The following is a 24,235-nucleotide window of genomic DNA, read 5'->3' as shown; positions in this document are numbered from 1 at the left end:
TTTTTTTTTTTTTTTTTTTTTTTTACAATATACATAGAGTGGTAGTTTTAACTATTTAGATTTTTCTTGGATTTTTAGTCATCTACAAATCTTTTCAATTTATATTTAGTACTGTGTTTACTTATTCATGTTTGATAATTTAGATTTTGTATTTGCTTTTAATCATATCGTCCTCAGCTTTAGACTGACTGACTGGCTGGCCACGAGCCGCTTGATGTGCAAGCTACTGACGTCACAGGCGATATTACCGCTCAGATTTCTTGTCTATTTCATCCATTTCATTTATTTTATGTAGTACAAAGTGCATTCTTTTATGTTTCTAGATTTGTATTTAAACCTCTTTTGAAGCGTCAGACTAGTGAGCAAGTGAATGACGTCAGAAGTGATGTTTAAACTCACGTTTGTTGTACATTTGATGATTTATCAGATCATTTTCCAAGTACTTTATTTAGTAACATACTATGTATGGCCTTTCTTTTTTTGTTTTCATGTTTTTAGCATTGTAATATAGATATTACATTCATTGTCTTTTTTTTTTTTTGGTACTTGTTTTTCCCAGCTAATTCCAAAGCTCCCCCCCCAAAAAAACAAAATTCCAAAATCAAGTTTAAAAATATATCAAACTTTGAATGGCAATTGTAAATATGTTGCAAATATGGACTGCATTGAGTGTTTCCCGTGTGAAAAGCTCAACCTGCCAGTCAGCTTCACGCTGTCACTTTGACTCACACTCAAGTGTGACCCACTTTAAACAAGTCACTGCCACCTTTTTTTTTTTTTATTTTTTTTTTTGCCGCTTTGTTTGCGCCACCATTTCACCGCTTTAAAAAATAAAAAATACACACACACACTCCATAACTAACTCCTCATAAATAAAAATCATTTTTCATGTAATATTTCGCGTTGTCTTTTATTTTATAAGGCGTCTAATGGATGAGCAGGTCTCCATGCCGCCACATTAATTCTGTTTGGCTTGCAGGCTGTTAATGAAGCGCGTGCACACACACACAGACACACACACACACACACCCTCCATCCATCCACCCGCGGAGTGCAATAAATAAATCATAACGGCGCAGAAGTCATGCATGTGCGCGCCCAGCTGATGGCGCAAAGCTGAAGAATCTTCAGCATGTGCGACGTTAAAATGGCGATATTTGCGCGTCTTAAATTGCGGAAACTGTGCCCGCACGAACGTGCTGTAGATACGAAAACGTCGCATTTTACTTAGTCTACTTTTAAAGGGGGGGGGGAAATAATAATTTCACGTCTGCAGTGCTGAAAATATTTTTTGTTTGTTTGTGGACGGTCCAAAAGCAACAAAAACGGATGAGGTCGACGATGACGTCACGTATGTGGTCATAAACCCGGTCCACGGGTAATTGTAAAAACAACCCTGCTAAAATGTTGCTTGTAATAATTGTTGTGCTCTCTCTCCAAATCTTTGAAGTGTGACGTCGAAAAATGCAAATGACGTCACGGCAGTGGCAAACCAGCAGGATGTGGGCCATATATGGCCATGCAGCTGCTCAACAGATTGCCCTCAAATAAAATTCTATATGTTCTTTAACGAGGTTGAAAAGGCAAATGAAGTCCTTATTAGGAAAAAATAAGGGATCTTAATCAGGGTGTCAAACTTGTGGGTTGTGGGCCACGTATGGTCATAAATCTGTTCCGTCAGACTGTTCTAAACGCAACCAAACCAAAGAAACTCCCATACATAAATGATAAATTGCATAATTTGTGTGCTCAAATAACAAGTATATGTATTTTGACTGACGCACTAAAATGAACAAGTTGATCGGTTTCAAAATATTTTTTTTTATGAGAGTGATGAAAGGGGAAAATGTCGCCGTGCTTGGAGTAAATCGGGCACGAAAACCTCAGGGATGCGAGGTCATGCATCTGAGTTGTCAAACCAAGTCAAATGACGAAATTGAGAGTTTGCGCTGTAAATTTGAAAATCTGTATATTTTAATGAGGTTGGTAAAGGTCGGCAATGCAAATGACGTGATCGCCACTGTGCAAACATACGCCTCCAAATCACGTGGTAGCCTTCTGAAAAGTTCAACTATTTGCCAGAACCTCATCACATAATAACGCTGACGATAATGATAATAAGGATGAATGCAATTTAGCACGGCCCCTGATGGGAAAATGGCTGCCGCTCGCTTTGAGCGAACTTGTGGTCGTCCCCCCCCCCCCCCCCCCCCCCCCCCCCCGCCTCCCTCGCCCCACCCCACCCCCTTCCTGGTGCGCCTGCCCCGCTGAGAAAATGCGAAATGTGCAGCTTGTGTGAACAGCTGCTGGGCCCAAGCAGGCCGCAGTCCCGTTCCCGAGCGCGTGCACGCGCATTCCCAGCCATGACGCACGTGGGCCACCTGCACGCGAAAGCTACAGCTTTTGTTTGGCAAGACTTGAACACACTTTAACAAGTGATTATTTTTTTGTTTGTTTGTTTGTTTTCTTGCATTGGCGCTGCTTGAAAACACAAATATTTGTTCGTTTGTCGTTGTTTTTTTTTTTTTGTTATTGTTTTTTTGCTTGTGGGATTAAAAAAAAGGGAAAGTTGTACGTTTGCATGACGTCTTTATTCATTCCGTTCGTCTCCATCTAATAATAAACTTGAACTGTTTATTTACTAATGTTAAGTGGATTTTGTACAAAAAGACAAAGAAAAAACGGACAATCAGACGCGAGCAGTCCACGCGTTCCAGAGTTAAATATCTCCATTTTCCACTTCTCCGTGGATTTAAACGTCTTTTGTTTTTCGTGGGTTTTGTTGTTGTTTTCGTCGCGTCCCTACCGCGCGTGCGGCGTGCCGGCCATGGGGCTCGACAGGGGGTTCAGTGCCGGCTGGCCCCCGGGTCCCAGGCCGTGGATGAGAACGCGGGGCACCAGCGGCCTCTGGATGCCCGCGGCCGCCGCCGCCGCCGCCGCCGCCGCGGCCGCAGCCGAGTGCGGGTGAGGCGGCGGCGCGGAGGGAGTCCGGTACATGCTGCTGTACATGGCCGCCGCCGCCGCCGCGGCCGCCGTGCTGCCGTCCACGGAGCCCAGCAGGCTCGGGTGGTAGAAGTAGGGCGACGGGAACATCCGCTGCAGGGCCGAGTAGTTCCCGGCCTCGGCCAGCAGCTCCAAGCCCACCGCCGTCTGCCGCTTCCACTTGGTCCTGCATGCGGGCACAACGCCAAAGAACAATCGTCAAAAAAAAAAAAAAAAAAAAAAAAAAAAGTCAAATAACCAATAACACCATTGTTTCTATCAGGTGCGCCCAACCTCTGGCATCCGGACCATATATGGGCATGTGTCCGGTCCACACATTTTGGGCATTTAATTTATTTATTTTTTTTTCATAAACTGCACGAATTGAGGTAGAAATTCTTCGTCATTTTGCAAAAAAAAAAAAAAAACAAACTAAGTCCAATGTGGCCAACTTGTGGTATGCGGGCCATATATGGGCATACATCCTGTCCACCATGCAATTTCGTCGTTTTTAATGAAATAGCTTTTTTTTTAATGTTAATATACAATCCTTAGTGTCATTTAAAAAAGCTTCTCAATCTCAAGGGTGGCCAACTTCCAGTCCGCGGGCCATGTATGGGCATGTTATATGGTACACCATGTACTTGGACAGTTTTTGGATATTAAAAAAAAACAACATTTTAAAGTTTTTATATACATGTGCAAGATGCATTGTGGAGAAAAAAAACGTATTTTCACATACAAAAAAAAAAAACTAAAAACCCAAAACCTTCAAAATTAAGTCTAGCCATATATGGACAATTCGTCCATTATGGGGTGTGAGAATGTTTGGATTTTTAAAAAGCATTTTTGTTTTTCCATTGCGCAGAACGAATTTAGGGAAAAATGTTGATACAATTTTCACAGCTTAAAAAAATAAAAAAACAAGCTTCAAAATCAATGGTGGTTCAACCTCCGGCATGCAGGCCATTCATGGGCATACATGCCGGCCCACCATGCAATTTAAAAGAAAACCTTGATATAATTTTCACGTACAAAAAAAAAAAAAAAAAAAGTTTATAAAAGACTAGTGGCCAACTTCCGGTTGCAGGCTCTATATGGACATATACATCTGGGAGCGAATTCGAGGAAGAAAAAAAACTTCAAAATGTTGTTTAATGCTGATCATTGTTGATAACAATTTGAAATATTTCCGTTTGTTTGTTCATGTAGATGTCAAAGGTTAAGAAATGCTAATTATGCATCTTGTGACCTGGCAAAATAGGGTGGCAAACCTCCAGTTTACGGGCAATATATGCTCATACATCCGGTCCACCATGCTAACGGGAACCCGAATGAGCAGTTATTGAAAAGTAAATTAACCTACAAATGCATGTAAATTAATTATCAACATTTCCTGAAATTGTGTATGACTCTAAAAATAGCTCCAGTGTTTTTACGCACACATTTTAATGAACCTGCACACGTGCAGACCAGCATGTAATATATAATGACGTCAAATAAAGTCACGTTCCTATTTATCGAGTTAGCATATACAGCACCAAATATGATTTAGCCAACGTGCATACAAACTGTGGCTTGAATAAAAATCATCGTTAATATTACAAATGCAATATTCAAATACAACTTAGAACAGTCAATATGTAAATAATACAACTCATCTAATAATAGTAGTAGCTGCAATTTCAATGATGTTGACAGTTCTATTTGTACAAGTACACTAAAAAACCAAATGTTGACCAGTAACCATTAATCATCATATTTAGTTAACAATGCAGCAGCAATAGGTAATATATTTTGGCATTGAAATACATTTTAAATGTAATTCGTTGAACGCCTATTAAGAGGTCTTAAAGTAGACTGAACAACGTGTACTGTATATATTATGTTATTTTAAAAAAAAAAATTTAAAAAAAAGAGAGAAGCAAGGAATATTTTTCACTCAGACCACATATCAACCAATGATCTCGGGTTTTCAAATTCATCATCTAATAAACGGATGAAAACATAAACAGATTAAATCCCGAAAGAGACTTTTTTTTTTTTTTTCTCGCGTAGCCTTCACCCTGATTACGATGACTATGCAGAATAAATGTTTATCGTGACTATTCAACGGCGTGCGTTTTTTTTTTTTTTTTTTTTTTTTGCGTGCGTTTGGGCCGTAATGCGGTCGTCCGTACCGTCGGTTCTGGTACCAGGTCTTGACCTGCGTGTCGGTGAGGTTGAGCGCGGCGGCCAGGTCCATGCGGTCCTGCACGCTCAGGTACTTCTGGCGCTCGAAGCTGCGCTCCAGCTGGTTGAGCTGATGGTCCGTGAAGGCCGTGCGCGCCTTGCGGGGCTTCTTGGTGCGCGCCGGCGGACTGTCGCGGCTGCTGGAGATCTCGCGCTCGCCTTCCTCTTTGCTCGCTAGTAGAAAATCAAAAAGAAGTCAAATCAATGCATCCCGCAGGTCAAAAAGTGCAACCGGGAAAAGCCTCGTGTCGCTCCTTCCAGAGGTTTCGGCTTGAGTCCAAAAGGCTTCTTGGCTTCTCCAGAAAGTGGAGAAGATGCAAAAATCGGATTTTCTTCCCTTTTCTTGAGAATAGGTTTTTCTTTTTACCCCCTCTGAATATACATCTTGTTTTCCTTCTTTTTCTTTTCAGAGCGAGAACATTTTCCTTTGAAAATGTTCAACTTTTTTTTTTTTCCCCCTTAAACACTGTACGACCTTTCCACCGTCTTACTTGAAACTATATCGTTTTTTTGCAATGCAAATGTACACTTTTATTTTTGCAATTATACTTTTTTCTTAAAGATACAGATTTGTGAAAATGCTTTTTCAATGTTTTTTTTTTTTTTTTTTTATTTACTTGTGCATTTTCTTGTTTCTTGAATATAAAAATTTTGGGGCGTAAAAAAATGGTTTTCATTTGAAGCGATATATGTTTCTTGAAAACATGCCTTTTTTTCTTTTTCTTTCCCGAGCAAATCGACCTGCTTTTTTTTTTCTTGTAAATGTACATTTTTCCTGTTGAAAATATCCGACTTGTTGTTGTTTTTGGGGTGTGTCCTACTCCGCGGCCCCGACTTAAAAGCGAAGAAGCCTTTTGAATTCATGCTGCATCGTCCAGCTGCCGCATTTTATGAAAAAAATAAAATAAAATTCCTTCATAGTCATACGATAGCAAAGGATTTGTCGGCATTCGTTTATCTTTTTACGGTGTTCTTTCATGTTCAAGTCGACAGAAAAGAATTGCAATTGCGTGTGTGTGGGGCGGAAACCAATTTGGGATGAAGTCTTGAAATCAAAAGTCCACTTGCGTCCAATTCAACTTTTTGTCCGCCAATCAAATCACCCGCGTCAACTTTCCGATGAAGTTTCGCTGAGGCGCGCGTTGTTGTAAAAATCAATGTGTCAATCTATTCGTGCCCGGTTCTCCTCCTGCCTGCAGGAGTACCGATCATCTCTCTAATTGAGGCTCCTCGCCCTCACCGTTGCACTTGAGCACGTCGCCGCCGTGCAGCAGCATCTCGTCCCGCCGCTCCATCCTGGCCCCCCGGCCCTCGTCCTGGAGCTCCAGCTTGGGCCGGAAGGCGTCCGGGGCCGAGGCGCTCTCGGCCCCGAGCTTGGGCGACAGGGCGACGCTGGTGCTGTAGGGCGCGCAGGCGGCCAGCGGCTTGCCGTCGCCCAGGATGTCCTTGATGAGGAACGACGAGGTGGCGCTCCGCGGGCCGCTGCAGCCGGCCCCGGCCAGCGGCGGCCCGGGCCCGGGCCCGGGCGCCGGTGGGAGGCGGTGCGGGTGACGCTGCCGGTGGTGATGGAGGAGGAGGCCGGCGTCCGAGTCCTCCGCGGTGACCGACAGCGGCGACGAGGGCGCCGTGCCTCCCGCCGCCGTGTCCGCGTCCGAGCAGGACGGCGGCGGCGACGGCGTGGCCCGGCCGCCCGCCAGGATGGTGTCGATCCCGAAGCTGGAGCCGCTCGATGCCTCCATGTCAGCGGGAGGGAGACGTCATAACAGCCCGGGCGCACCTCTCCTCAGCTCACCCCCACCCCCGCCCGCGCCCCCTCACCCCCCCCCCCCCCCAAAAAAAAAACCCAAAACAAAGCAAAGCAAAGAAAAAGTTGTCTCAGACGAAAAACACAAACAATACCAAAAGGGGAATAAGTCCACAATCCAGCAGGTGAGTTTCCCCAGCATCCACGCGCAGCTCGCCCTTGTTTTGCTTTTCTGTTTCTTTTTCTTTTTGTTTTTCTTTTTATTTGAAGTGGCGTCCGAGTTGCTGGCGCCGTCCGTCCGGCTGCTCCTGCTCCTGCTCCTGCTCCTGCTCCTGCTGCTGCTGCTGCTGCGTCGTCGTCCGCATCTCACTCGTCACTCGCGCCAACCTTTTGCCGCTAATCGCCGCACTCGCGCGCTACAATCACTTCCTGCGGTGACGTCACGGCCCACGGGGGCGGGGGCGATTCATATTTTCTCCTTTCTAATAAACAAGGCAACGCTGCTTCTCTCTTCATGGCGCTCAAAAAGAGCGAAAACCTCCTCCTCCTCTTCCGCGTCCTCCTCCTTCTCCTCCTCCTGCTTCTTTTCATCCACCTGCTCCTCCCTAGCCATTGGCTGACGCCCAGGCCCCGGCGGCCAATCAGCGCGCGGCATCTTCAAGCCTCTTCTCAATGCGCAGGCTGAGAAATGAAGCTTTTTTCTCTCTCTCTCTCTCTCCAGGCCACAGCGGCGAGCTTTTATTTCCTAAACACTCAAAGAAAAGAGGACTTTTTGTCTTTTTTTTTTTTTTTAAAGGAGAGTTAATTCCAGCGTCATGGTGGGAACACTCCCCCCCACCAACCCCATTCCTCTTTTATTTTTTTCGATTGTTTTGTTCTTTCAAGCTCCGTCCTGATTTTGATTATTATTATTATTATTTTTAACAATTTTCAGTCTTATTTTTTTTTTGCATGCGTTCATGTTCCAGGCGTCCACGGAGGAGCGACGGCGTTAATGAAGGTTGTCATTTTCGAATGACTCGCGTCATTATGGGCCGCTAATGAGCGCGCGAGATCAGCTGACAAAGCGCCTCTGCTTCATTTCCATCCGATCTTTAGCAACATTTTGCTTTTTGTGTATATTTACAATTCGTTTTTATCTGGCAGCGAGGAATTTAATTTCTTTCAAGTTCAGACTTGATTTTAACATTCTGTCAACTGCATTTTCCTGGGCTTATTACTTGCATATCTTTTATTATTTGCATCAACTTGCACGCTGTAATGAAATTCGTTATATTTATATAATATGTAACAAATGTGTGTGCCGTTGAAGCTTCTTTCATCTTCATCACTCGATGGAATTTTTCCAAACTCACTCCAGTCTAGCAAATACATCTATTAGAATTTATTGACATTAAAATCCCGTCAGTCTGTCGCAGTAATCTGTAATAATTAACATGTCAAAGTTCGGAAGGATGCGTTTCATTCTTTCAAAGAGGAGCATCTCATCGGAGAATTTCTCCTTTCAAAAAATGAAATGGTACTTAAGAATTAAATACACGGAAGACGCTCGATTAAAAGGACATTAAAATATACTTAATTAATGAATACGCAGGTATTATGTTGTGTTATTCAACTGTTAAAAAATAATTCAAACACGCAGTTGGATTAGACGAGAATCAACCTCCACCCTTTTGACCACACGGGGGCGACAAAACGAAGCAAAAAACAAACAAACAAAAAACGTTTAATTGCGACAAAAATCACGAAATAAAAAATATGTATTCTTGGGAGAAAGCAGAAATGTGACACTAATACTAAAGAGTAAAAAGCGAGCAATAACAATGTGTCATATGATGCCTGGAAACACATTTTGAGATCATGCCAGAATGAAAAGCAGGAAATGTATTTATTTGACTCGATGATGCTGACTGTTTGATGATGATGATGATGATGACGATGACGATGACGATGATATTTTCATCGAAATGTTGTTTGTCGTGTCTGTGGCTGCTGCGGTGGGAAAAGCGCGGAAGCTGTCAGCTCACACCGTCGGCGACCTGCGTCATCTAGCCTGTCAATCAAATCCCAGGAAAGAAAAGAAAAGAAAAAGTAAAGAGGGAGGGAGGGAGGGGCGAGTTTGCTAAATGACTTTTTAGGGAACTAAAAAAAAAAAACCTTAATTGTTGCATGACGGAAATGATCTTAAAGAGAGAGGTCATTCACAGCAGGGATAAACAAATGTTAAGTTATTTAACATGACCAAATATGCTACTTCGCTTTCGATAGTCTGTCATTTAAATATAAAACATGGATGCAAACGTTTTATTTCTGCTTATTTTGGATGGACGTGATCACCTAAACTGGGTCACATTGATGAGTAAAAGCTTTAAAAACTGCAAAATATTCATCCTCCATTCAGCTGAGATGTCACCATTTCAATTATTATTTAAATCTTCCACAAAAGAAATTAAGATTATTATTATTATTATTATTATTTTTTTTTTTACGATAACGATTACAGAAAGTGACCATCAAATCTCCATTGCTCGTATTTAATCTTTAAATTGTTTTAGGTGATTGTTTTTATGTTTGTCATCCCGAATCAAATAAAATATTACATAAGAACTCAAGTGTAGCATCGTATTGGACTTATTTGTGTTAATTGGATGACACGTGGAGACGAAAGCTAAATTGAGGGTATTCGGGGGGGGGGGGGGAAAGTAATATCAATCAATCTGAAATTTGATTCAACGATTCAATTTTATTCCCATTGACAAACAACAACAAAACATTTCATAAATACAACACATCTCCATCCATTTAATTACAAAATGTATGTAATGTAATGTGAATTTATGTATGTAATGGCAATCCATGACTTTATTGGAAGAAAATGTGCAATTACTTTAGTTGTTTTTGGACATTTCCATGATTACATTTTTAGTTGCATTTGGGGAAAAAAAAAAAAAAAAAATGGCTGCAAAAACTCAGATTACTTCCTCCTTTTAAAGTCGACACTTGTGATTGGCTCACTCTGGTCTTGTGCGATTCTGCTGTAGTTTCAAACATGACATATTTTTCCAAATATGACCTCGGAGCGCCACCTTGTGGTGCAACCTATTAATTTGTCTGGGATTTAAAAAAAACTCATAGTTCCACTTTTGAATGTAAATTGCGCACATTTGTCGTAAGGTCAACATGGTATGGTGGTTTTCCACATGCATCCATATATAATGCAACAAATACATTTTTGTATGTCTTATTGTTTTGTACTTTTTTTTTTGTAAACACCCAGAACAGTACAAAAATTATTGTAAATAAATATAATAAAGTTTTAAAATTTCTTACAATTTTTAAAGTTCATCCAAACTTGGCTGACTGTTGGTTCTTTTGCGTTCCAATTGGACACTATTTTTTTTGTCTGTTAAATCCCAAGTCCGTTAAATTGATGTTCCAGTGTATTGTTATATCGTCTTCCAAAGACAGTATTTTCTTTGTAAAAGTTGAAGATTTCTCTTAGGTGTACCTAATGAAGCAACCTAATACTATTGAATGTTTTAAAACATCAAAACAAGACTGAATTTGATCTAGTTTCTATTAAAAAACAACTATGATGCATATTATCGTAGATATTTTCGCCGATGAAGTTGCCAAACTTTATCTAGTCTTTATTTTTTAAAACAAAACAAAACAAAAAAAAAACCAACCAAACAAATGTCTTGGTTACGTAGAAAAAGACTCGCGACGAGTCCAAAGTCGGCCTGGCTGGGCTGCAGCTCACCCGCGACGCTAGTTAGGCTAGCCGTACGCAAAATGAGGAAAAGACTGATTTTATGTTATATCCCAATGAGTGGACATTTTGCAGACTGTTCTCTATATCGTTTTTAATATAAATCTGTGTATACATTTCATTATATTCCCAGCATTCCTGTCACTGTACCGAACGAAGTCGCTAAAGAGTGTAGTCACAAAGGGCTTTTTTCTAGTATCGGTTTAAAAAAAAAAAGAGACTTGTATCTCGTTTGTAAAAAAAACAAACAAAAAAAACATGATATATTATCATTTTGTAGCCAGTAAAGTGGCCAAAGAGTAGTGTTTCGCAATAAAACATCCAAGCCAGTGAGGCCTTTATCTAGTTCCTATGAAATATTGGAAGCTAATGCTAAGCTAATGACCTCTCATGCGTGTCAGTCGTCCGATCAAATGATGAAATTACGCGGACGTTCCCGCACGGAAAAGACATTTCATTGTCAGGAATCACATTTCTGGAATGAAAGGTTGTGCCACCAGAGCCATGTGACATTTTGAGGGTGGGACACACACACACACACACACACACACACACGTGCGCACGGGCATGTATGTTACTCCCTGCAATGTACATCATTCCCAGCTCTGCTGGCCATATTCCGGGTTGTGTCATTCCCAACGCTGTACCTAATCACGTGTGTAAGGCGTGTATGTTTTGCATTTCGTTGCATTTTCGAGTGTGTGTGTGTGTGTGTGAAGCGCAGGTGAGTCGGATTTCTAACCTGACGAAGGCGGAAGTGACGTTCCCAGCGTGGCAAATAATCCCGACATGACGAGCGCATTGATCGGAGCGTGTTCTCAATGCGGCCCTGACAAGCTTGTGTGTGTTTGTGTGGGGTGGGAATGCGGGGGGGGGGCGGGGGTGGTGTCGGGGTACAATCCCATCATTACCAAAGCTGTCAATCAAGCGAGGCTCGCTGCCTTCCGCCAGGAGCCTTCCTCACTGATTGATCTGTGGTGATGGCATCGCACAAATAATTACCGCCACGCTCCTGACGTGCGCGTTCACGCTTCGCCAAGGTAATCGGAAAAGGGGGGACGAAAGAGGGTATTGAAAGGGGCGGGGGCGTTTCGGATTACCCGGAAAGAGCCGACCACGGGCCGACGCGTCATTTCCTGTCACGTCGTCCCTGTCGCTTATTAACAACGTTACCACAGTTACCATGAAAACGAAACTTTACTGGTGACTTGATTTTACAAGTAACTAACCTTTCTGAGCACCTCACCTTCCTGTGTGCTCACCGACGTCTCTGCTTGCTCCGGAAACTGCGACGCGCCGGACTGGGTCTTGTTTTTTGGAGGAGCTTCGACAGACGTGTGGCGGAGAGCATCCTCATCACCGGCGTCACGCCAGAGAGGAAGGCGGCGTACAAAGGAAGGTAATGGCTGCTCAGAAGATCATTGGGGGGGGGGGGGCAGCCTCCCCACCACTACAGACATCTTCACCAGCAGGTGCAGGAAGACGGCTCTCTGCATCATTAGACTCAACACATCCCGCGCAACCTCTCTTCCATCCGCTCCCCTCAGGCAGGAGGCCACAGAGCATCCGGTGCAGGACCACCAGGATGAGGAACAGCTTCTTTCCGGAAAATGTTAGACTGTTAAACTCAAACAGTGCTCTGTGGCCCCGCCCCCATGCCCATTCATTCCCGGATGATGAAAACTTGATTCTTTTTTTTAAGTACAAATAAAGAAAATAAGTAAATATCATGTGCAACTCACGCCTCTGGCATTTGTACGGTCGCTGCATCCAAATCCTTTGAAGCTTTTGCACCTTTGCACACGTTCACAACTGCAAATAAGTAGTTTTGATCTTGCCTTACCTCATTTTCTTATTCTATTCCTATTTCACAAGGCTTGAGATATATTGGGCTAATCTGGGACCTCGGGTATCAAAGTATGTGCCATGTCATAAACGTGTATTAGTATGACCAAGTCCTTGAATCCTTGATTTTGGACCAGAAAAAGTGTGAACTTGAACACCCGCAAAATAGTCAGATAAGAGGCTTGGTGTACCGAGACTATTGTCCACACGGCACACGTCGACAAGCCAGGCAACGGCGCCTTTTTTGCAAGCCGATGAACAACGCAAGGTGAACCCGCGCGCTCGCGAGGAAACGAGCGATGATTAAATGATCAAACGGCAGCCGTGTCACCGCCAGGCGCTCGTCTTTGCCACAAGTGGGTGAGGAGAGAAGAAGGGAAAAAAAAAAAAAAAAAGTTGGGGTGTTTCAAACGCGCGAGTAATTACAGCCGCCATGTCAGCTTGACATTAATGCAGCCGGCAGAGAGCGCCTAATTGGCCTCGGAGGAGCCCAGAGTGAACCAGAAAATATATTAACATTTTAAAAAAGCATATTTTGCCTAATCCGCTCACTTTCCAACAATATTTGAAGACCCCAAAAAACGCCCCCGGGCAGGAGAATTTAAATGAGCGATTTTGTTTTTGAAGGAAACGGCCAATGAAACAGAAAAGAGACGAAAGGGGGAGGGGTGGAATGGGGGATCATTAGAGAGGCTGACAGGCTTGCTGGCTGCTGACTGGCTGGCCTGTCACTGCGCACCACCACATGAAAAGAGCCATAAACGTGCAGCCACAAGTCAAAGCCTATTATCTGCATGTTCAAATGATGCAAAGGGTGAGGCGGGGGCGGGAGGGGGGGGGGCATGAGGGAGGAGGGGATTCGTGTCTGCTGTAGGGGAGAAAGTGGCCAGATGGAAGATCTTGTAACCACTTAGCAAACGCACAACAATCGGCTGCAAAAAAAAAAAAAAAAGATGCATTGTCACGTGTGTTCTGTCTGTGGTGAGCCAAAGTACACAAATGCACCTAAACCTGCACTTGTACGCATTACCGCAGTGGCAAAAGCGCCGATTCGGCACAATTCCCCCCCCCAACTTGTCCGACTTCCAATATGTCGGCATTGCTGCCCCTCGTAATCGACACGAAAAAGCCAAAATTCACCAACCAAATCTCCAACGCAAAGTTACTGATAGCGAAATGGGCGCACTCGCCACCGATGAAACCCCCTGGTCTAAGACCTCTGGTGAATTCTCTCGTAATCATTTGTACGAGCGCTGGGATTTCATGAAACATCCGATCCAGTGTGTCATCTCTTCGCGTGGCGCTTTAAGAGGAACCGAGCTGATTGGCCAGTGTTGAAAAAAGAGAAGATCGTAAACATGTTTTTGTTCTCGCTTGCCGCCATCTTCTCAATCCTTTCTGTGGCTTTCCTTGCCGGAGGTGCTAGCTCCGCCCACCCGCCAACCCCCCCCCCCCTCCCCCACTCTCTTCTCGCCCTCTCGTGTCCGCCGGCCTTTTTTTTTTTTTCCCTCTCCTCCTCATCTCAGGTTCTGGTTTCCAAAAGGGCAAAAAGCTCTCCGGGCCGAGTCGTTTTGGCACCGGCGGGGGGTCTCGGCCGCCTTCGTCAGCGCGGAACGCCGCTAACGCTTCACGACTGCGCTCGTCTCTTGTCGCATCACCGCGCCGTGTGCTAACCCAATACCCCATACCCAGATACATCTACAAACTGTTACTTGAGAGTATCAACGTTTGGATAATTCGGCCCTCGAAGCTAGTTTTACTTTGCAACGTGAAATTTGTCGATCATGAGTAGCAATGTGTGAAAAGACACAGGAAGTCCGCCATTTTGGTTTGAATTGACCATATTAGAGCCAAAAGGGAACTCGTCCGAGAGGTTACGGCCGTTTGATAGCAAATTTGAAACGCATAAGACAGAAGGACAAAGTTACATTTTGAGAACTTCTTGTCCCGTCAGCGGAAAAACAGAACATTTTTATCATCTTCCCCGCTCTAGCACAGCTTAACACCAGCCAATCATTGGCCAGCTCCTCTTAAAGGGACAGGCGCAGAAAATGATGTCACTCGTTTCTTCCCTTCGAACACCGTCCGGAATGCAGAACTTTTTCTGTTCTTGACTTATTTTTGCGATCTTTACCGATTTAATGCCACCGCACTTGTAGCTGAACGCCGACCAATCATATCTAAATCTCCTCTTAAAGTGACGGGTACAGAAAGTGATGCTACACTGTTCTTCCTATCCAATCCCGGAAGACAGAACCTTTGATGTTCTTAACTTATTTTAACAATCTTTTCGGATATTGCCCCTCTGCACTTGTAGCTCAACGCCAACCAATCATAGCTCATCTCCTCCTAAAGCGACAGCCGCGCCGTAACACAGAACCGTAGATGTCCTCAACTGATTCTCCGCCGCTAAAAACCATCCATTTTTTAATTATTATTTTTTTTGCGGCGACTAAACGAGGCGATCCTGCCGGCAAACGGCTTCGGCCTTCGACTCAAAATCGGCGCCAGACCACAAGCGCATCATCATCCGGCGATACTCCCGCTTCCCGCATAGCAAGCACGGCCCCCCGCCCAGGAATCCCGTCTGGGAACCATTCCTCTCCATACGTTTCAAGGACTGTAAACAACGGCGGCCAAGGAGATTCTCCCTGGCTCAATTACGCCGCTGCCCCGCGGCCTCCCGCGGCCCTGAGAGATGGCGTCTATAATTAGACGAGGCCAGACGTTATTGATGACCCCTCCCTCGCTGTTAGCATTAGCATTTCCGTCAGGGGGGGCCGGGCGTACGGCCTCCGGACCCTCGCGGCGTGACGGGAGAGCGCCGGGCTGTTGGCCCGCTCATCAATACAAGCGGCTGTTTTGTCGGTAATTTGCAATAAGTGTCTGCGCCACATCTGTAGGGACGCGGAAATCATTAGCGGCTGAGGCCCTGCTCGCCCGCTAATTGGAAGCGTTGGGCCTTATCAGACCGAGTTTTTCCGAGACCTTTGACAGGTACCGATTCCAAAATCATTGCGGGCTTGTCAATTTAAGAGGCTGTTAAAGGGCTTATTTTAATTTTAATTGGAACTTCCTGCTTCCTGCGCTGGATTACAAATGAGCTGTGGGGCGGGTCGAATTGACAGCTAGCACGACCGAGTTCGCTCGGCCTCCTCGGGACTTCATCATCGGCATCGGAACGTGAGCGGAAAATGTTCCAATTAAGTGCCGCCGCTTAAGATGTTTGTCGGCCCGGCGCGCAGGGACACGGCCATGGATCACCTGTGCTAAATCGAGCGGCTTTTTACGCTGTGACCCTGAATGCAGCGTTCCCGGATTTAATTAGGACAGACTGGCTGTGAAAGCTGGGAAGCTTTACAAAATACAAAAGGTGATTATTATTATTATTTTTTTTAATGTTTTTATTTTGAAAAGACGTATAATATTTAAAACACGTACTGTACAAAATTGAAAAGTACATTTACAAAGCTGGAACTATTTACATAATGTTGAATGCGTTCATAAAATTACAAAAGTTTACACAAACGTACAAACTGAAAAAAATTTGAAAAAGTTGAAACCCATTTGCAAAGTTGAAAACTCATTTTGAAAATTGACAGTATTTAACACATTAAATGCATTTTCAGACAAAATTACAAAAATGTAAAGAACTCTGAAACAAAATTTTACGATTTACAAAATTGAGAACAAATTTAAAAAGATGAAACCCTATTTACAAAAGTTGAAACCCTATTTACAAAAGTTGAATACAATTTAGAAAATTTAAAAACCAAGTTGCAAAATTTTAAACATTTACACAATTTTAAATAAAATTTCAAAAGATTAACAAATATAAAAACTCTGAAACAAGTTTACAAAATTAAAAGCACATTTCTAAAGTGGAAAATCCTTACCAAATATTAAATGCATTTATAAAACAAAATTACAAACTCATGAACAAATTGACATTAAGAATTTTTTTTGTATTTTTTTTTTGCAAACCTGAAAACAAATTTACAAAATGAAAAACACATTTACAAAAAGGGTGACACGAAGGGGCTTCAGCAAGCCTCGTGCGTAATCACAGGGTCAGTATTCTTACTTTCGTTGAGTTTTTATGCGACAGTTAACTTGTAAGGTCTTCGGCCGCCTCCGTGGAAACATTGTTTAGCTCTGGGCCGCAAACGCGTCGCAAGTGGAGCGGAAATCGTGTGAAAATCGTCCTCATCCGGACAAAAATCACGTCTTCTTCCGCCAAACGGAGCCGTCACGTGGCATTAAAGCCCCGACTCGGTGTTCATTCCACTTTCCCGTTTAGGCCTCTAACGTCAGGGAGGCTAATGGGCGTCTCATTAGGCAGCCGGCGGCGGTGCGAGAGATGGCTTGGCCGAAAACGTGGGAGCTGGTGTGGTGTTTGTCGAAAAGATGGCGGCAGCCACATTTTCGGCCATGCCTGCTCAATTTTGAATCCCGAAACAGGTTCACAGCATTTGAAAAAATATGACAATGAAGACAAATTGACAAGATTCTTTTTTTATTTTGAGAAAAATAAAAACAAAAACAAATGTACCGAACTTTGTTTCAGATGTAGGAAAAACTTATAAAATATTTTCAAACACATTTACAAAATGTAAAAAAACAAACAAAACAAAAAAAATCCTAAACTGATTCAAAATTTACAAAATTTATCATTTATAATTACATTCTTCGGCAAAATTGAGAACAAACGAACAAAATACATTTACAATATTTTTTTAATGAGAGTTTAAATACACTACCAAATTTAAAATAAAATGGATGTGTAACACAATTGAAAATAGATTTACAACATTTCAAACATAAAATTGCCAAATTTAATTAATTTAATTGAAAATAAATTTACAAACTGAAAACAAAATTGCAGTTGAAATTGCAAAGAAATGAACACGCTTTAATTAAATTTACAAATTGAGGGAAAATGTACAAAAGTTTTTTTTTTCATTAAAATGAAATAAACACAACACCCCAACAGATTATCAAACTGAAATTTGTTTTATTAAAAAACGAGAAAATAATTGAAAACAATTCAAACGATGAAAAAATGGTTACTAAGTGAACTTCTTTAAAAAATGCAACACATTTACAATTAATGGAAATGAATAAAACATTACAAGAATGGAAATAAATTATTTAAAGTGACAACAAATTTACAAGTACCAAACAAATGTATACAAATAAAAATAAATATACAAATTCCAAATAGTCACAGAATTACGAGTGAATTTGCAAACTGCTAACAAAGTCATATAATTAAAAATAATATTACAAATTCCCCCAAAATTCTTACAATTCAAATAAAATTCATGACTCCAAGCCAATTTATGGAATTGAAAATAAATGTACTAATTCCAAACAAGTCTTACAACCAAAATAAGTTTACAAACTCCAAACTAATTCATACAATTGGAAATAAATGTACAAAAATACCCCAAACCAAAGCACCGCGTCTTCCACTGCTAACATTGTTTACGCCAAGTTAGCTGTGGGCCGTGACGGCTAACTGCACAAACGCGTCGCAAGTGGAGCGGAAGTCGTGAGAAATACGGCCTCACCCAGACAAAAATCACATCTCCTTCCGCTAAATGGAGCCGTCACGTGCCATTAAAGCCTCGACTCGCGTCCGTTCCACCATGCCGTCCGGCGCGCGCGAGGCCGCTAACGCCGAGGAGGCTAATGGCCGTCTCATTAGGCAGCCGACGGGCGCCAGCGAGACACGGCCGGGCCCGAACTGTGGGAGCCGGCGTGCCGTACGCCGGCTGTTTTTTCCGCGCTGTCGCCGAGCATACGAGCCGATTCGCTTGACCTCATTAGACGTCGATAAAGAAGGGAAGGCGCTTTGCTAAACATCACGTCACGTGCTAAAAAGACCATTCCGGAACCGTCTGGTGTGCTGGGAAAAGAGGAGGGGGGTTGGGGACGGAGGGAATACGGGGGATGAACCCTGCCTCGCCGCGAGGGATCCTGACAAGCCGAGCGACGCAAAGGCGTGTTTAAGAGCAGCAGTCAGTGAAGAGAAAAAAGATTTATGCTTTTAATTAATGGCAATTAAACCGCGCCCGCTGGGCTGGCCCGTGGCGATTGTTCTGCGTGAAGAAAGAAAGAAAGGATGAGTGGGAGGAGAGGAGGAGAAGAGGAGGCGGTGATGAGCATTTGAATGCACTAAGCTCCGCCAGGGGAGCTGACACTGCGGGCGTCAAACCTTCCGCTAAATCAATAACACAATTAAACTTTCATAAAGCGACTGCACGCCTTTGATAGTGCAAACTCCTCCCAGAGCAGGAGAGCAAACAAGCAGAGAACAATCAAAGACAATCGCACACAATCAAAGACAATCAAAGTTTCATCAGACAGCAATCAAAGGGTCTCGTTAGCACGCGCCGCCGCCGCCGCTAATCACCGCAAATGAGTGTGACTGAGGCAGCCACCTCCGATTCGTCTTGGCAGCGCACCCTAACAACCCCCCCCCCCCCTTCAGAGCACCCGCTACAACCCACCACAACAATGCAAACACAATGACCCCCCCCCCCCCCACACACACACACACACACACACACAACCAATCAATGCACGCTAACACACCACAACGCTTGTTCAGTGGGCTGGACAGATATTTTCGGACGATTTTGTGGGATTGCCACCAAATATAATCTGAGCTGCGACCAGAAATTATTTGGCTGATTATGGCCACCTATGACTACAACACACCCAAACAAAACACCAACACCACACTACATATAACACACCGCGACGCACCCCCCCCGCGCGGTGTATCGACGATCGCTCACCCCAACACAACACACTAAACCGCAACGCACCCCAACAGTGCAGCATAACAGACAAAGACGCACCCGCAAAACAACACCCTTGCACGCTACGCCACAACCCCCCCCCCCCCCCCCCCCCCCAAGCAACACACGACCAAAACAGGCCACCGCAATGCGCACCCACGTCCACAACACACCACAAGCCACCCCCACAAACAACGCTCCCACAAAAGACGCCATCAACGTTTCTGAAGACTTCTTGCTCGCGCTCAGCGCGGATCCACGATTGATTTTCACGGCGCACGTTAGGTTTGCACACCCGTCATACAAAATGCAAGCTTTTATGTTTCCCCGCTCGACCGCGTGGCTCGCAGGCAAATCCGCTTTGCGCCAGTTTGATCGTCTTCGGGGATTCTCCCGCTTTCGCTTCACGATTTCTCAAGGCGGCGTTTAGCATTAGCGTGTTAGCACTGGAGGCTGATTAGCCGGTCTCTTCCTATTACACAGGCGTGATGATACACCACCATGCACCCAAACAACGCACCCCCAGAATACACCGTAACGCGTAACAATCACAACACCAACCGAAACACCACACCACAACAAATCGTCACAGAACACCACATGACCCCCCAACCCACCACAGCACCCCTCAAAACACCACACAACCCACCCAAAGCCCTCCACCAAAACACAACACAACACCCGACAACATACCACAATTCACCCGGACAGTACACCGTGTGACACCTGCCATTTTACATTTTGGTCTGGTCTGACTTTGATGTCGTCCCTATTTCTCAAGACTGGCATTAGGACTCCAATGCTAATGCTAAAGCTAACATCCAGTGTCTTCCGATTCATTAGGATTGAGTTCCTGTCCTATGGCCGTCATCACATTTTGATTCTTTTGTCAGTAGACAGTTGGGGGTATTTTGGTGTGGGAGGGGGGAGGGGGAGGGGGGGGGGGGGGGGCTCAATGTAATGGAAATGCAACCTTATTGACAGGTGATTGAGACCAGCACCAAACACCAGCTGCACCCCCTCCTGTCTGTGTGTGTGTGTTTGTGTGTGTAGTTTCAAGTCAACATGGTCCAATTCCCACAGTGATGTTGTCCCGCCTTCCACCTGAACTGCGAGTGAACCCCCCCGCTCCCCCGCCCCCACCGTATCTTGAGGGACGGTGTCTCTCTCACACACACACACACCCACACACACACACACACACACACACACTCTCACACAAATACAAACGCACACAGACCTACTACACTACCACAGCAAAACAGCTACACGCACACACAAGGAGCTAATGCTACATCGCAGACGCTGACGCCGCGTGTCCAGTGTAACTTTTTGGACCGCGGGGCCGTGGCGCTAATTAGCGTGCGGTTAGCCTAGCGTCCTGGAAAGGCGACTCCCTTCCCACTTTGCCACCTTCAGCCAACACCACCGCCAGCCATGGCGAGGACGGCGTCGTGAAAACGTCCCAGCGGAGGTCAAACTTTGACCTTTTCCCTCATGGCAATTCCTCCTGTGGCTGGGACGCACATCTGGTTACTGGAGCAAGTTTATTTGTGTCGCCATGCTAATGAAACATTTGAATAATCGGCGGAAATAATCATGACTAAAACACGAGAACACGCGCCACAGAGGATCCTAAATGCAGAATTTCACCACCACGCATAAGTAGAGGAGTTTTTTTTTATACTTCCACTGTAATTTTTTGGGGTATTCTGATGGATGTTTATTGGAAATATCAGTCAGACAGAACAAGGTTTTCAGGCCCACCCGAGAAGGAAGCGCCAGACAGGACACTATGCACACCAAGGGACCCAGAGCGGTCCATCCAAAGTTCCCGTTGATGTATTCATTCGAAATTAAGGAAAGTAATCAAATGTCATTCGTTGTATTACTTTAGCGAAGTCATTGAAATAGTTACACTACTATTGCATTTTCGACAGGGTAACTTGTAACTGGAGCTAACTACATTTTCTCAGCAGCCATCCGACACGCATATCCACGGAGTTCGTGTATTTTGTCTGCCCGCAAAGCCCCCCAATCAATTCACCAAAATCGCGTTAGACCAGTTGCGGCAAATTTTCGACGTGGCCGAGCAGGCCTAAGTTTAGACGGACTTTCCGACACATCCCCGAGGGCACGGTCTCGCTGCGGCGATGCGCCGGCTTGGCGGAGACCGGACTGCCAAATTGGCAAACACACTCGGCGAACGTCGCACTTGCACGAAAATCAGGATACGGCGGTTTTTGCGTTCGTTTGTAGTTGGGCCGTCGTGTATGTCCACGGCCGGGCCGGAGCAAAGTGTTTGAGGGCGTGTCGAAGTGACGCCGACGAGAAATGAGACTCGAGCAGGAAGTTATTAGTTTGCAGCAGGCAGAAATGAGGCCAAAGGGGGAGGGGGGGGGGGGGGGGGGGGGGGGTTGTGATGACGAATGAGCACATTTCCCCGAGCAAAAGCCTGACCTGGATAGCGCGCTCGTCTTCCTCCTCCTCCGCCAAGCGGGCCGCCGTTTTTCAGCAGCGACCCCGCCCCCCTCTTTCCTCCGCAAAGTCCCTGCCCCTCCGTAATCCCCTACCCCGGGCCGGCGTAATTTGATCAAATAGCGAGCGCCCTTCCCCGCCACTTATTGGCCAATTAAGTCAAGTTCTCACGCAGGGGGTCCAGCTGGCGGCGTGTTATCCCGGCCGGGATGAATTGATTGAAGCGGTGCGGCCTTCTTTAATGATGGAGGTGATAATACTTGTAATTCTTCTCAGTCAGGGGACGCAGCTGTTAGCGCCATAATCCTTGTCCTGATACACTCGAGTAGAGGCGAGGCATTAATCTGCCTGCCTGCCTCCGTCCGTTCCTCCGTCCGTCCTCGTCCTCCTCCTCCTTCACAATATGCTGATAGGACATCTGTGTGATGCCACGTTGAAAGTGTAACAACGTGGTGGTGGAGGAGGAGGAGGAAAAAGGAGCGTGCCAACCTCACAACTGCTGGCATTCCTCAAAAAAAACTGAAAAAAAAAACTCAATAACTGGCGCCCCCGTGACAACTTAAGAAGGATCGAGATTTGGGGAGTGAAAAATCAATAAATACACGCGCTGCTTTCAAAGGCGCGAATTAGCATTCCCAAAACGGGTTTGGGGGGGGGGGGGGGGGGGCAATCATCCCGCCTGCAGCCATCCACTCAAAAACATCAAATTACACTAATGAGCTCTAAGTGCACAGAAAATGGGACGCAGAAAAAGCGGCGCAAAGTCGCACATCGAGCCAATCCCTGGCTTGAAACCATAATTTTAAACCTGAAACCTGGTTTGAAACCCTTAAGTAAACCCAACTTCTTTCTTGAAACCTTACTTTGAAAACCTAATCCAATCTTTAACCTCCATCCATCCATTTTCTGAGCCGCTTCTCCTCACGAGGGTCGCGGGCGAGCTGGAGTCTATCCCAGCTATCATCGGGCAGGAGGCGGGGCAACACCCTGAACTGGTTGCCGGCCAATCGCAGGCCAATCTTTAACCTGATTTAAGAAAAAAACAACAACAAAAAATTTTGTCTTGAAACCCTACTTTAATAACCGCGGTTTGGATACCTATTTTGAAATGCAAACCCACCCCGGTACTGTTCCCCAGACGGCGTGGGTGAAGTTGAAAGGTCAGTGTAGCAACGAGCTAATTAGCCGGCGTGCGTTGCAGCCGAGCACAGAAAGCTCCGGGGAGCGGGATCACCATGTTCAGGCGGCGGCCCCCCTGCTCCTTTGCTCATCTTTAATTAATAATTAACACACTAGCCTAGCACTCTGTCATGTTAGCTTGTTATCGCTAACCCTGCTTGTTTGGTTAATAACGACATCACTGGAATGTTTGACGAGAGAGCTGCTTTTGTAGCCAAGAAAAAAGCAGCGTGATAGGCCTACCGATAATATCACAATACAACAATTACGAGATAATAAAATGAACCATAAATCATCTGATACCTCAGGATATCTGCTTGTGGATTGATACATAAACCCATGCGATACGATACAAATATCACAATTAGCGCTGCAACAATTAATCGATTAATTCACAATTAAGTGTAGCAGTTAAATTTTCTCGAGCAACATACATAAAATCAACTTGTTAGTGAAATGTGGACCAGTGAGACCCCATATCTCCTTCAATTTGAAATAATGAGCTACCAACAATATTTTCCATAAATTGCCTGATAATCAAAGAAAATGCACTATAATCTGTAATCGACTATACATTGAAAATGCACTTGTGTATCTATACTGTATTGTAACAGACAATAATGCGTTACAAAACCAATCGTAATAGTTCAGAAATTGCGTCATCAATACGCTAGAAGCAAACATTGACGACGCGCGATTAACGATACGGTACCGGCGTGTTTATGTAATTCATTTTGTAACGCGTTACAGAATTCACAAGTTTGTAAAATGAGTGCGAATATCTGTCGGCACATAATTTTCATCCCAAACGTTCCTCTCACTTTGCATGATGCTCTCAAATTGGCAAAAACGAAAAGTGTGACATTTCACACATCCCGCCGCCGCTAACTAAGCTGTCAAGCGGATAAACTGCACGCCGTCACACCGCCAACGAGCCGCAAACGAGCTACAAGCCCTTTCAGCCAATCGGAGGCCGGCAATTACCGCGACTACCTGCCAAGCCACCAGTCACGCCGGGGTCCGAGCAGGACGTCTTTATTATGCTCCACCGAGACTCTGCTGTGTTGGCACTAGTGTGGAGGGGGTGGGGTAGGGTTGCGAGGTGGGAGGGGGACCTGACAGCGTCTGTCTACAGGTCAACACCGGCGAAGAGGTTCCGGGACCCCCGCGACCCGCAGGTCCCACTTGACAAGT

At 44.8% G+C, this 24,235-nt stretch overlaps 1 protein-coding gene across 1 annotated transcript; it reads right to left on the bottom strand.

Moving 5' to 3' along the window:
• Nucleotides 1-2,356: 2,356 nt before the first annotated feature.
• barhl2 (BarH-like homeobox 2) lies at nt 2,357-7,026 on the bottom strand. The gene is made up of 3 exons (XM_061780529.1): nt 6,455-7,026; nt 5,163-5,388; nt 2,357-3,169 (listed from the first exon to the last, which is right to left on the bottom strand). Exons 1-3 carry the CDS (start codon nt 6,951-6,953, stop codon nt 2,803-2,805), a joined length of 1,092 nt encoding a protein of 363 aa, XP_061636513.1. The 5' UTR covers nt 6,954-7,026; the 3' UTR covers nt 2,357-2,802.
• Nucleotides 7,027-24,235: the final 17,209 nt, after the last annotated feature.

This window comes from Phyllopteryx taeniolatus, chromosome 7, assembly GCF_024500385.1.
Source record: "Phyllopteryx taeniolatus isolate TA_2022b chromosome 7, UOR_Ptae_1.2, whole genome shotgun sequence".
NCBI lineage: Eukaryota > Metazoa > Chordata > Actinopteri > Syngnathiformes > Syngnathidae > Phyllopteryx > Phyllopteryx taeniolatus.
The sequence above is the reverse complement of the archived record's forward strand: the minus strand, read 5'-3'. Positions and strand labels throughout refer to the sequence as shown.

Coding starts and splice junctions, on each gene's coding strand:
- barhl2 (XM_061780529.1), bottom strand. CDS start 6,953: ATGGAGGCATCGAGCGGCTCCAGCTTCGGGATCGACACCATCCTGGCG. Junction 5,389..6,454: donor CGACGTGCTCAAGTGCAACG/GTGAGGGCGAGG, acceptor ATTTTCTACTAG/CGAGCAAAGAGGAAGGCGAG. Junction 3,170..5,162: donor ACCTGGTACCAGAACCGACG/GTACGGACGACC, acceptor GCCCGCATGCAG/GACCAAGTGGAAGCGGCAGA.